The sequence below is a fragment of the Paralichthys olivaceus genome, chromosome 16 (assembly GCF_024713975.1).
Source record: "Paralichthys olivaceus isolate ysfri-2021 chromosome 16, ASM2471397v2, whole genome shotgun sequence".
NCBI lineage: Eukaryota > Metazoa > Chordata > Actinopteri > Pleuronectiformes > Paralichthyidae > Paralichthys > Paralichthys olivaceus.
The window spans coordinates 15,246,659-15,261,006 of record NC_091108.1 but is presented as its reverse complement, the minus strand read 5'-3'; the positions used below and the strand labels follow the sequence as shown (position 1 = coordinate 15,261,006).

General features: G+C 40.7%; 2 protein-coding genes and 1 long non-coding RNA gene across 9 annotated transcripts; 2 read left to right on the top strand and 1 right to left on the bottom strand.

The window, feature by feature from the left end:
• Positions 1-249: 249 nt before the first annotated feature.
• LOC138405016 (serine/threonine-protein kinase pim-2-like) lies at positions 250-4,425 on the top strand. The gene is made up of 10 exons (XM_069510478.1): positions 250-430; positions 727-924; positions 1,151-1,348; positions 1,574-1,783; positions 2,330-2,424; positions 2,539-2,586; positions 2,690-2,911; positions 3,357-3,537; positions 3,647-3,820; positions 3,933-4,425. Exons 1-10 carry the CDS (start codon positions 382-384, stop codon positions 4,049-4,051), a joined length of 1,494 nt encoding a protein of 497 aa, XP_069366579.1. The 5' UTR covers positions 250-381; the 3' UTR covers positions 4,052-4,425.
• LOC138405022 (uncharacterized) lies at positions 3,837-6,604 on the bottom strand. Its single transcript, XR_011238672.1, has 3 exons — positions 6,101-6,604; positions 4,867-5,025; positions 3,837-3,988 (listed from the first exon to the last, which is right to left on the bottom strand). It is a non-coding gene; the product is annotated as an uncharacterized lncRNA (long non-coding RNA).
• A 261-nt stretch (positions 6,605-6,865) lies between these two features.
• On the top strand, positions 6,866-14,274 carry LOC138405020 (serine/threonine-protein kinase pim-2-like). 7 transcript variants are annotated; one of them, XM_069510494.1, is made up of 13 exons: positions 6,866-7,011; positions 8,485-8,637; positions 8,736-8,877; positions 9,471-9,553; positions 10,215-10,353; positions 10,728-10,925; positions 11,151-11,360; positions 11,905-11,999; positions 12,114-12,161; positions 12,265-12,486; positions 12,933-13,113; positions 13,223-13,396; positions 13,509-14,274. In XM_069510494.1, the coding sequence occupies exons 5-13, from the start codon at positions 10,305-10,307 to the stop codon at positions 13,625-13,627; spliced, it is 1,296 nt and encodes a 431-aa protein (XP_069366595.1). In that variant the 5' UTR covers positions 6,866-7,011; positions 8,485-8,637; positions 8,736-8,877; positions 9,471-9,553; positions 10,215-10,304; the 3' UTR covers positions 13,628-14,274. The 7 variants fall into 7 exon arrangements, with proteins under 7 accessions (XP_069366595.1, XP_069366593.1, XP_069366594.1 ...); XM_069510492.1 differs by having other exon boundaries at positions 10,186-10,353; XM_069510493.1 differs by having other exon boundaries at positions 10,163-10,353.
• Positions 14,275-14,348: the final 74 nt, after the last annotated feature.

The window sequence follows — 14,348 nt, the reverse complement described above, 5'->3', positions numbered from 1 at the left end:
TAGTGAATAAAATAACCCAAAATACAATGTGTACAATAAGTTACATGTGTGATTGGACAGATGTCACTCATAGTTACAAACATTGTTTTGGTTTAAAGGTCCAGTGTGTAAGATTCAGGTGAAGGGAAGTATTGGCAGAAACATTGTTGTGGTTTAAATACTAGTTACCATAGCAATACCTTTAATCTAAAGATTGAAGGTTTGACTCTGAAGTTGTAACTTAAAAGCCAAATCTTTAACTTCACAGTTACAACTTCACACCGTTTTCAGATGATAATTCGTCCTCGACCCATCAACAGAGCAAGACTTTTGGATTATTCAACCATTTGCGTTTGGATATTCTTCAACCAACATTGCTGTTGATCTGGTTTATTGGATGACATGGAGGATAAAACCTTTTCCAACTATCTGACCCCCAAGAAAGATTCAGGTGAGTTACAGCTACTTCTCATGATGTGTATCAAGTCTTTCTGTGTGTAGCTCTGTGGTTTTTTTTCTTCATGAAAACACGAGGTTGTTGTATCTCGGACCTACATGATCCAATCTATTTGGGTGAATTGCACCCAGAGTCATTGTGAATAATAGTACTTTCACTAACCTTAACCAAACTGTAGTTGCCATGTTCACATAATGCAAGAAAAACTTTCCTTAATTGGTCATAGGAATTAAAAACTCACTACATGCAGTCAACAGGTTGATGCTCACTGGTTTCTTTCTCTGTTGTAGAGATGGTTAGCCGCCGCGTCTCACCCATCATCATCTCGGCGTCTTATATGACTAAGACCACCAAGAGGAAGGCCATCACTCAATATGAGCCCCCACTGAAGAGGCAGAGGGTTGGAAATGGCACTGATGCCAACACCAACTCTGGTCAATCAGCCCCTGAGTCAGTGGACAAGGTGTTGTCAGGCCACACCAGCAGAGGTGAGTTACTTTTAAAGAAAATGTTTGTGCTGCTGTTTGCATGGAAGCAATGTGATCAGATCAGATGAGTCATTGTGAATAATAGTACTTTCACTAACCTTAACCAAACAGTAGTTGCCATGTTCACATAATGCAAGAAAAACTTTCCTTAATTGGTCATAGGAATTAAAAACTCACTACATGCAGTCAACAGGTTGATGCTCACTGGTTTCTTTCTCTGTTGTAGAGATGGTTAGCCGCCGCGTCTCACCCATCATCATCTCGGCGTCTTATATGACTAAGACCACCAAGAGGAAGGCCATCACTCAATATGAGCCCCCACTGAAGAGGCAGAGGGTTGGAAATGGCACTGATGCCAACACCAACTCTGGTCAATCAGCCCCTGAGTCAGTGGACAAGGTGTTGTCAGGCCACACCAGCAGAGGTGAGTTACTTTTAAAGAAAATGTTTGTGCTGCTGTTTGCATGGAAGCAATGTGATCAGATCAGATGAGTCATTGTGAATAATAGTACTTTCACTAACCTTAACCAAACAGTAGTTGCCATGTTCACATAATGCAAGAAAAACTTTCCTTATCTGGTCATAGGATTCAAAACTCACTACATGCAGTCAACAGGTTGATGCTCACTGGTTTCTTTCTCTATTGTAGAGATGGTTGGCCGCCCCGTCTCACCCATCGTCATCTTGACGAGTTATATGACGAAGACCACCAAGAGGAAGGCCACCACTGAAAATGAGCCCCCACTGAAGAGGCAGAGGGTTGGAAACACCAACTCTAGTCCATCTGCCCATGAGTCAGTGGACAAGGTCAAAAGCTCCAGTGACAAGAACACAGTGTTGTCAGGCCACACCAGCAGAGGTGAGTTACTTTTAAAGAAAATGTTTGTGCTGCTGTTTGCATGGAAGCAATGTGATCATGTTAGAATGGGGATTGGTGTTGACCCCATTTGGGACGTATTTCAGTTTTCATTTTGTGATGAACTTCTCTGCTTTTTAAAAATTGTCTTGTCCAACTTAAAGGAATAATTCTACATTTTGAAAAATATTATTATTTACTTTCCTCCTGAGGATTAGATGCAAATATTGACACAGATTAAACCAACCAGATTAATCATTTTTTTCAGAGCTATCAGTCGCCTGTCAGGCAGATGGATTATACTTAGTTGTCATGGAGCTATCTGATAGTATATCTCAACTTAGCTATGTCCACACGATCTGAAAAGACTCCGTGTACTGACATGTGGTGGTTGAAAGCCTTAAAAATTTGAATACGTCGATGATGAGTGAATGTATTAAAATGTTAGTCCGGAGGAAAAAAAAAAAGCTGAATATTAAGTTAGAGGTAGTGATGCCATCTTTCTTTCCACAACTTTATTAAACCTTGTGTCTGTGTTTATCCGTGCAGCGGACTTCGAGGCCAAGTACTCAGAGTGTGGAAAACTTGGTAAAGGAGGTTATGGCTCAGTTTATGCTGGCCACAGAACATCTGACAATTTACCAGTAAGTATATAATATGATGTAATAATATAATTTGATATAATATTCTCACATCACACATACATACTCTGACTTCATCCCTTGGACTTACCAAAGTGCTCATGATCTTTCCTGTAGGTGGCGATAAAACACATTCCCAATTCTGTTGTTCCTCGTCAAAAAGTGGTGAGTGATCTGTTGTCTCAGCACCAAGTGTTGAAATCATTGCTTAACTTTTTTGTGGTTTCTTTGTTCTTGATGAGGTAAACAAATATCTTTTTTACTTTAGAAGATATATGGGAAGAAATGCAGAATTCCCAGGGAGGTGCTGCTCATGCACAAAGCCGCAGGCGGACCAGAGTCTGTGGGTAAATCTGCTGCCGTGTCGATACTGGACTGGTACGATCTGGACGATGAGGTTGTTCTGGTCATGGAGAGGCCAGTCAGCTCTATGGAACTGCTGCAATTCCAGCGTAATAAGGGTGGTCCGATGGACGAGGACCAGGCAAAGGTACTGAAGTATAATTCTTTGTGTGAGATGTTTCCCAGACTGCTACTGAAATTGTCAATTTTTCAGTGGAGCGTTTTTGGCTATTATAACATATAACATTTTACATTTGTAAATGAAATGATTTGATTCACTCTATAGAGAAATAGAGACTTTGATTTTATAGAGGGCTCTTGTAATTAATGGATATATTATTTCAGCAGAAGTTGCGCTGCAGGTCACATACTATGATGAAAAGCTCCACAACAGCCATTAAATAGACCTTGTGCTCAGGTTGTTTTTACAATTGCTGGAGCCAGAAATAAGAAAGGCCTTGGGCTTCAGCTGCGTCCTCTGGTTGGGCTCTGGTTGAAACATCCAGCTACGACATAGACTGTGTTTTTCAGTGCCACCCAGAGTCCCTTCTTCACCACTCTAAATCATTTGTGACTCTTTATCTCTTTCTCAGATCATCATGAAGCAGCTAGTGAATGCTGCTATCGATATGCGAGCCAAGGGTGTCTTCCACCGAGATATAAAATCAGAGAACATCCTCATTGAGACCTGCTCCAATGGCCTTCGAGTGCGGCTCATTGATTTTGGATGTGGCCGCATTCATAAGAAAAACAGCCTTTACAACAAATTCGCTGGTACGGCCCGGCCTGGCTTGTAATCCTGCTTTTCATTCATCTGACTGTCAATTCTCAGCCTGTTCCTCATCCTTTGCTGTTTTTCTGTTCCTTATATTACATATTGTAGGAACCTCAGCGTACGTTCCTCCAGAGTTTATAATCAGTGGGGAATACATGGCTGACCCCACAACAGTCTGGCAGTTGGCATCATTGCTTTTTGAAATGCTGGATGGATTCAAGCAGTTCCACATCTCGGAGTTCATTGAAGAAAAAATCACAATCAGCTCCATGTGGTCCAATGGTGAGACAAAGCTGGTTTCAATGTGCAGTTATTATGTTCCTTCCATCTTACAGTCGATCACTGTAAATTCAAGACTCATTGTTTCTTTGTCATCTGTCCTCTCTCCTCTCAGACTGCCAAGACTTCTTGAACAAGTGTTTGGAGTTGGACCCTCTGGACCGTGCCACACTGGAGGAAATGCAGAAGCACCCTTGGTTAAATAACCCTGTAGAAAGCCTCATCCCATCCTAACCACCCCATCTCATCCCATCCCAACCTCCCCATCTCATCTCATCCTAACCACCCCATCTCATCTCATCCCAACCTCCCCATAAAAAATGTGCTAAAGGCCATCTTTTACAGTCTCAATGTATTTCTTATTGTAAAATTTCAAAATGGAAAATTCTCTTAACATTAATGAAAGATTTAAAAAAACAAAACTAAAATATACATTAACTTAAATATACATATATATATATATATATATATATATATACACTCAGTGATGATGGTTTAATCATTTTATAATAATTTTGACCTATTTTTTGGGCCCCTGACTTGGAATTGGCCTAACTTTTCCTCCCTATATGATGCCCCTGGCCTCCACTAATGCTTTCCTGTTGAGGGACTTAAACCTGTGTATTTATGTTCATTCATCATGTTATTTTACATCATGTTATCCTTTTTTTTCATTAAAATTTTTTGATCTCCTCCCTTTCGCCATTTCCTGGTTTCATGGGGTATCCTCTGTCTGAGGCTGTATCATGACTTCTATCACATCTTCATCCCACAACACTGTGAAGCTCTGGGGTTTTGCGTTCATTCAAATGGCCAGAGTGTTGATTCTTACAGATATAAAACTGACATGATTGTGATCTCCTGCTGTATTTACACATGGGCTCACTCTGACATTATCCAGAATTTTTACGAGGGGCTGGTGGGAGAAACTCAGGAGAAGGTCCGGAGCCTCTGGCCTGGGCGTCTGTGTTCTCACATACAGCCTCTCCAGAGAATGTCATGGGATTATCTGGTGTTCTGTGCATGTCTGAAATCGGCTTCAGTCTTACCTGATTGTCCTTAGTCGCCTGAGCAGGGTTTTTCAGCATAATGCCATGTGGTACTAGCAGGCTGGATATCTTTAGGAGCATCTGCTACCATGACTTCCTCATGTGCACGAGCCATCCCTCAGTCTCCAGCCACCAATATGGCTGTCAGCATGTTGTCACCTTACAGGTGATACAAAAGGGAGAAGGAGGGTTTTCATTTTGGTACATTTCAATACAGGCCTAGTTGAAAACAAAAAAGCACAACAGAATAAATGCAATAATAAATGTTTATGCTAATGATAATCTGGCATTTGTTTGGAGATTATATGACAATCCACATATAAACAGACGGTTACTATGAACATAATCTATTAAAGACAGTGAGGGTTCTGTTCTCTTCCAAACTCATTCACAGACTTTAAAAACACAGTTGAAGGAAGGAATAAGACATCTAGTGTCTGTGTCTTCTGGACAAGAACCAATGAAAAAGCAGATATTTGAGGGTCATCGTGGGACTCTGTTGGTCTGAAACATGAAATGACAAACTCCCTCCAGCACACAGCCATGTTGTGCAGCCTCTGACTGCAGCTCCAGACAATTGACACCTTTCATGTCATCCCAGTGTCCTCTGCTTCCCCCCATCATTACCCAAGCTGCTCGTGTAAAAGCCCTGAAAAGGGAGTAGCTGTATGAAAGATGCACAGAGACGATCTTCCTCTGCTCGTGTGTGTTGTGACTGAGGACAAAGTGTTGTGTCCCCTACATAGTTTACCAACGCTCTGTTCCCTCTGCTGGCAAACTCTGCTCACTACAACTCACAGTGCTGTTAGTCTTGGGAGGACTTTTTACACATGAAACACCAAACACTGTATCAGCTGGAACTCTGAACCCTTATAACAGCAACATGTAATGCATGAAAATACTCAAATATCAGAATGTGAAGGACACAGACCACAAGCCCACAACATGTGCTTCTACTGCTTGATAGGACTTTCTGATCATGAAACTTATTCCACCTACTTTCCACCATGCACCTGCCGCCTCGGTCCACGCCTACCGCTACACCTGCCGATGTCTCGGTAGCTAGCATGCTAACGCTACATCGTTATCGCTCATTTATGGACGATAATCCCTTATTTTCACATCATTTTACAAGATACACGATGCACTTGAACTACAGCGAGGCTACTGCACTTAGCTGCTCCTCTAATCACTGAAACTAATCAAATAAACTAATAACATCCTGAGCATTTACCTGGTAATTTGATTCACCGGCATTAGCAGAGATGTAATAAGAATATTAAAGTTTGGTCACTTTAGGAACTGCAAGCAACAGCATTGGATTATTTAAGATGTGAACAATGTTATTACAAGGACATCCCCGGCAAAACTTTTTGTCATGTCTATTTACATCGACGAGTATTGATGACGTTTCATGTTCTCGCGACGATTGCTCATGACGTGTAGGCTTCCTGAAATTCTTTCCCACAATTCCTCGGGGAAGTTGTCAACATTAGATTAGATTAGATCAAATATACTTTATTCACCCACAACGGGGACATTTACTTATTACAGCAGCAGAAAGAAAGTGTAGTGTACACGACAGAATTATAGTGGAAAAGGGCAAAAACACAAAGAACAGACAGAAATATCTACAACCTACACAATAAACAAGAAAACAATCAACCTGCAAACAGACAATGTGCAAAAACAAACAAGTAATGAGGATAAAAAAGTATAAAAAGTATTGTAATGTAAAGAGACCATGATATAAGTAATACTGCAAAAGTAAGTGACCATGACATAAATAATACTGCAAGGTATAAATGAAATAAAAAATATTGCAATGTAAAGTGACCATGATATAAATACTATGGTAAGGTATGTGTATCCATGATGATATCAATAATATTGTACATTGTAAGTGGTCGAGACATTGTAAGTGGAAATGTAAATATTAAAAATATTAGAAATATCAGAAATATAAATACAGATAATCAAAATACAGCCATGGTGAGTAGTAGTGAGTGGAGACAGGAAACTATAACATCATCAGGTGGTGCAGGTGTTGTGGAGCCGGACAGCAGCCGGGATGAAGGACCTGCGGAACCTCTCCTTCTTACACCGTGGGTGGAACAGTCTGAAGGAGCTGCCCAGAGTTTCAAGGTAACAGTGCTGAAGACAAATCCAACACAATAAAGAAACTGGCCATTAAAGACTCATGTGTGCCGTGTTTTAAGCCTAGAAGTCCAGGACAGGAAAAAGCGATGCTAGCGGTAGTAGCAATGCTAATGCTCACCACGCGGGTTAGCTTGTGTGGAGTGCGTGCGTGCGAACGTGAACGCGGCGCCAGAGGAGATATCAGAGGGCATTTAGAAATAAAAACTAAAACATGGAGACAATGACGCCATTTCCATTTGAATTGAAATGATGCGGCTCAGACACTTGGATGACGCCACAGGAGCCATTTGTAATGTTTCTGTTCTGAGAAGAACCTGATGACTTGTCTGGATTTTCAAATCTTGAAGCCAAATACTCTTCAGCCATTAATCTCCATGTGCATTTGTCTACACATTGACAAACATAAATACACTTTAAAATGTCAATATATATTTGAAGATATTTTCAAATCTGTTTACATACACAAATTCTAAATACAGATTTACAGATCTGTGAACACATTCACACATCTAAAAGCACACAGACAGATTGAGATTCACATTTGACAATAGTTTTGCTGCAATTATGCCCCATAGTATTAGCAACCATTTAATAATTAAAACTCACACATGGTGATTATAGGGTTGCGGTCTAAAATGCAATCATTTAAATTTCAGGTCTGTTCAGGTCATTAAAAATTATGTTAACGTTCATTATATGTTACTGACATCAAGCTTTGTTTTTTTTAAATGTATGTTTCATCTCATTTTATGTTGGTGGCATGCACAGTTTTGAATGTCTCTGTGTGTTCTAGTTCTTTCTCAATGGCAGTACACTGTAATACAACTACAAACAAGACCCATGTGGAACTAATAACTGATGAGTACAAACACCCTGGACAGTACACTCAACTTGGCTGTGGGAACAACTATGAATACAATCTCTGCCTGTAGTTTGAGAGATAACGTGGCGTTTCCACGGTGATTCTCTACTCTGCCACTTCACCCTATCTTCAGTTATGGGGAAACAAAAGTCATTCTGGGACTCTGATATTCCTGCATGTCTGTTGTACTTGACATTTGTCTTAAATTCATTCATTAAGGTCCTAACAAGTTTTCATATTAAATCCTGCAGAAACTCTGGATTTTGTTCTCAGCAGTGTTTTTAGACACTGCATATTTAAATAAATAAATGTATAGATGATTCAAAATAGAAAAAGAAAAATAGAAAGTTTCCACAACTAATAACCTCATCAATTCATAACTTTTTGCTGTCTCCCTTATTATAGATTTTGCCTGTAGATTTTCTTTTCTCTTGTTGCAATCTGAGTTTAAGAAAAGTGTAATTTGATAAAGGTTGATGATGCTGGTTGACCATTGTACCACTGTGGTAAGTGGTAATGTGTTTTACGCCAAGATGAATAATTTGGTTCAAGAGTCACTTTTAAAACAAAAATATTGGATTTCATATTTTCGCCAGTCAGTGTTCAGCACCACGGATCAACAGTGATGGAGGAGGTTAACTGTACAGAAGCTATTTCCAAGGCAACATGGTCCACGGACGCAGGGTTGGTGAAGACCCAAACAGTGTCCGTGCTCCTCCGAGCCCAGCCAGGGACTCTGTCAGGAGCAGGTCAGGAACACTCTAAATGTATGATGCACATCTGTGTTTAACCTGAACTGTTAGAGCGACATGGATCCCGATGCCTGTTCCTCTCATTTCTCCTGCAGACTCTCTGAGACACGGGGAACATACCGACCTGCAGTTTGAGGAGGTGGGAGCTGCATGGCCGGGAAAATCCAGGGTGTCAAAACCAGAGCAAGCCAGTCAGACTGTCAGGATGTTATGTAGCCTCACCTCAGACCCACAACCGTAAAGCAGACTGATGTCGTACTGTGTCACTCAATACACAAATAACATTTTACTCTGTATATGCAACAGTAAAAACAAAAATATATGAGGGTCAAATTTAAATATTTATAGACTGCAACACCCTCCCCTACTGAAACATTTCTAACATTTTCTGTAAACAAAGGTCAACATTTTGCAGAACATGAGTAAATAGGTTTTTAAACACAGAGTACATTCAACAGAATGAGGTTGACTAGATGTCCACAGACCTAGTATCGAAGGGTGAATAGTCCATAGAAGTATTGGTGGGCCCCCCAATCTTCACATGGGGACAAGGAAAATACCATTTACACCCCATATTGTGTTTCTACACATTTTTATGCCATACATTCAGCTTGTCCAAACAGATACACACACTCTAAAGCTTTGCCTGTTTGTGTCCTCTATGGCCATCGCTAGTTATGTCAATTAGTAACCTCGCTGCGCTTATTATTTTCAAATGAAAAGCTGTTTTTTTTAAAAATCTGTGTTAACCCTACAATATCATTATATAAATTGTGAACTGTGACTGTAGATTCCCTGGAATCCCTTCACCTTCCTTTTTGGTTTGACAGAGGCCGACTGGAGACCCACCTCAAAATGCTCAGAGACATTGAGGGCAGCTCTGGCTGTAACACCGTAAAAGACATGGCCACAAGTAGGTCTAAACTCCATCCACAAACAAGGGCTGTTTTCAAAAAAGCTGAAAATCTCATTAAACTCTCCCCATCTGAGCTGCTTCCCCGTTACACTCATACCTGTCCTACGTAAAACAATGGCAGGTAGGAACCAATTAACTCCTTGGCAAAGGAGCATACATCAGCAACTTAAATGTTACACATGAAAATAAATGCAACACTCCTTAAAATGCTCTTAATGATAATGAAACAATTATGTATTTATTATTTATTTATTTCTGCAAGTGCACAATATTGCTGTGGAATTGTTTCTACTGAAATATATAATTCACATTGTAAACTACACAGCTCAATAAGAAACATAAACTTTGCATCATAGCTTTAGTGAATAAAATAACCCAAAATACAATGTGTACAATAAGTTACATGTGTGATTGGACAGATGTCACTCATAGTTACAAACATTGTTTTGGTTTAAACGTCCAGTGTGTAAGATTCAGGTGAAGGGAAGTATTGGCAGAAACATTGTTGTGGTTTAAATACTAGTTACCATAGCAATACCTTTAATCTAAAGATTGAAGGTTTGACTCTGAAGTTGTAACTTAAAAGCCAAATCTTTAACTTCACAGTTACAACTTCACACCGTTTTCAGATGATAATTCGTCCTCGACCCATCAACAGAGCAAGACTTTTGGATTATTCAACCATTTTAAACATTGCGTTTGGATATTCTTCAACCAACATTGCTGTTGATCTGGTTTATTGGATGACATGGAGGATAAAACCTTTTCCAACTATCTGACCCCCAAGAAAGATTCAGGTGAGTTACAGCTACTTCTCAAGATGTGTATCAAGTCTTTCTGTGTGTAGCTCTGTGTTTTTTTCTTCATGAAAACACGAGGTTGTTGTATCTCGGACCTACATGATCCAATCTATTTGTGTGAATTGCACCCAGAGTCATTGTGAATAATAGTACTTTCACTAACCTTAACCAAACTGTAGTTGCCATGTTCACATCATGTAAGAAAAACTTAGTTTTAAAATGTTGTCATTTAAATTTCCAAAACAATTGTGAATGTGATACAGAACTTTGTAGAGCCATCCAATGTCATCATCCTTATGTGCTCATAGGATTGAAAACTCACTACATGCAGTCAACAGGTTGATGCTCACTGGTTTCTTTCTCTGTTGTAGAGATGGTTAGCCGCCGCGTCTCACCCATCATCATCTCGGCGACTTATATGACTAAGACCACCAAGAGGAAGGCCACCACTGAATATGAGCCCCCACTGAAGAGGCAGAGGGTTGGAAATGGTACTGATGCCAACACCAACTCTGGTCAATCAGCCCCTGAGACAGTGGACAAGGTGTTGTCAGGCCACACCAGCAGAGGTGAGTTACTTTTAAAGAAAATGTTTGTGCTGCTGTTTGCATGGAAGCAATGTGATCAGATCAGACGAGTCATTGTGAATAATGGTACTTTCACTAACCTTAACCAAACAGTAGTTGCCATGTTCACATAATGCAAGAAAAACTTTCCTTATCTGGTCATAGGATTCAAAACTCACTACATGCAGTCAACAGGTTGATGCTCACTGGTTTCTTTCTCTATTGTAGAGATGGTTGGCCGCCCCGTCTCACCCATCATCATCTTGACGAGTTATATGACGAAGACCACCAAGAGGAAGGCCACCACTGAAAATGAGCCCCCACTGAAGAGGCAGAGGGTTGGAAACACCAACTCTAGTCCATCTGCCCATGAGTCAGTGGACAAGGTCAAAAGCTCCAGTGACAAGAACACAGTGTTGTCAGGCCACACCAGCAGAGGTGAGTTACTTTTAAAGAAAATGTTTGTGCTGCTGTTTGCATGGAAGCAATGTGATCATGTTAGAATGGGGATTGGTGTTGACCCCATTTGGGACGTATTTCAGTTTTCATTTTGTGATGAACTTCTCTGCTTTTTAAAAATTGTCTTGTCCAACTTAAAGGAATAATTCTACATTTTGAAAAATATTATTATTTACTTTCCTCCTGAGGATTAGATGCAAATATTGACACAGATTAAACCAACCAGATTAATCATTTTTTTCAGAGCTATCAGTCGCCTGTCAGGCAGATGGATTTTACTTAGTTGTCATGGAGCTATCTGATAGTATATCTCAATTTAGCTATGTCCACATGATCTGAAAAGACTCCGTGTACTGACATGTGGTGGTTGAAAGCCTTAGAAATGAAAATGTCGATGATGAGTGAATGTATTAAAATGTTAGTCCGGAGAAAGAAAAAAAAGCTGAATATTAAGTTAGAGGTAGTGATGCCATCTTTCTTTCCACAACTTTATTAAACCTTGTGTCTGTGTTTATCCGTGCAGCGGACTTCGAGGCCAAGTACTCAGAGTATGGAAAACTTGGTAAAGGAGGTTATGGCTCAGTTTATGCTGGCCACAGAACATCTGACAATTTACCGGTAAGTATATAATATGATGTAATAATATAATTTAAAATAATATTCTCACATCACACATACATACTCTGACTTCATCCCTTGGACTTACCAAAGTGCTCATGATCTGTCCTGTAGGTGGCGATAAAACACATTCCCAATTCTGTTGTTCCTCGTCAAAAAGTGGTGAGTGATCTGTTGTCTCAGCACCAACTGTTGAAATCATTGCTTAACTTTTTTGTGGTTTCTTTGTTCTTGATGAGGTAAACAAATATTTTTTTTACTTTAGAAGATATATGGGAAGAAATGCAGAATTCCCAGGGAGGTGCTGCTCATGCACAAAGCCGCAGGCGGACCAGAGTCTGTGGGTAAATCTGCTGCCGTGTCGATACTTGACTGGTACGATCTGGACGATGAGGTTGTTCTGGTCATGGAGAGGCCAGTCAGCTCTATGGAACTGCTGCAATTCCAGCGTAATAAGGGTGGTCCGATGGACGAGGACCAGGCAAAGGTACTGAAGTATAATTCTTTGTGTGAGATGTTTCCCAGACTACTACTGAAATGTTCAATTTTTCAGTGGAGCGTTTTTGGCTATTATAACATATAACATTTTACATTTGTAAATGAAATGATTTGATTCACTCTATAGAGAAATAGAGACTTTGATTTTATAGAGGGCTCTTGTAATTAATGGATATATTATTTCAGCAGAAGTTGCTCTGCAGGTCACATACTATGATGAAAAGCTCCACAACAGCCATTAAATAGATCCTGTGCTCAGGTTGTTTTTTACAATTGCTGGAGCCAGAAATAAGAAAGGCCTTGGGCTTCAGCTGCGTCCTCTGATTGGGCTCTGGTTGAAACATCCAGCTACGACATAGACTGTGTTTTTCAGTGCCACCCAGAGTCCCTTCTTCACCACTCTAAATCATTTGTGACTCTTTATCTCTTTCTCAGATCATCATGAAGCAGCTCGTGAATGCTGCTATCGATATGCGAGCCAAGGGTGTCTTCCACCGAGATATAAAATCAGAGAACATCCTCATTGAGACCTGCTCCAATGGCCTTCGAGTGCGGCTCATTGATTTTGGATGTGGCCGCATTCATAAGAAAAACAGCCTTTACAACAAATTCGCTGGTACGGCCCGGCCTGGCTTGTAATCCTGCTTTTTATTCATCTGACTGTCAATTCTCAGCCTGTTCCTCAACCTTTGCTGTTTTTCTGTTCCTTATATTACATATTGTAGGAACCTCAGCGTACGTTCCTCCAGAGTTTATAATCAGTGGGGAATACATGGCTGACCCCACAACAGTCTGGCAGTTGGCATCGTTGCTCTTTGAAATGCTGGATGGATTCAAGCAGTTCCACATCTCGGAGTTCATTGAAGAAAAAATCACAATCAGCTCCATGTGGTCCAATGGTGAGACAAAGCTGGTTTCAATGTGCAGTTATTATGTTCCTTCCATCTTACAGTCGATCACTGTAGATTCAAGACTCATTGTTTCTTTGTCATCTGTCCTCTCTCCTCTCAGACTGCCAAGACTTCTTGAACAAGTGTTTGGAGTTGGACCCTCTGGACCGTGCCACACTGGAGGAAATGCAGCAGCACCCTTGGTTAAATAACCCTGTAGAAAGCCTCCTCCCATCCTAACCACCCCATCTTATCCCATCCCAACCTCCCCATCTCATCCCATCCCAACCTCCCCATCCCAACCTCCCCATCTCATCCCATCCACCCCTTGATTTCTATCACATCTTCATGCCACAACACTGTGAAGCTCTGGGGTTTTGCGTTCATATAAATGGCCGGAGTGTTTATTGTTGTCTGAAACATGAAATGACAAACTCCCTCCAGCACACAGCCATGTTGTGCAGCGCCCCTCATTTCATCCCAGTCTCCTCTCCTTCCCCCCATCATTACCCAAGCTGCTCGCCACCTACTTTCCACCACGCACCCGCCGCCGCGGTCCACGCCCGAGCTGCCGACGTCAGTAACTGCGCGCTGCCGGCTCACGGTGCGTTCATGCACAGAGAAAAGTCGGATTACAGACCTCTCCGTGCCTTCACCCCAACTTTAAGGTCACCACATAGTATTTGTTGTGCAGCTTGTTTCATCCATTACGAAAAAATATGCTCACTGTACAAGAATGTGGAGCGATTACAGTTACCTATAAAAGTGGTTCAACAGCAAATATTTATTTTATTTATACCCTTTTTTACATTTCTGTTTTATTTGTGACGTTCTTACGTTTTGTTTGTGAAACCTATGACTAATAAAATCATATTGATGTAACTGCATTGTCAGTATAAACGCGTTTTTTGTGGTGTTTCCAGAAGTGTAAACACATAAACACCTCCTGCTCATTTGTTAC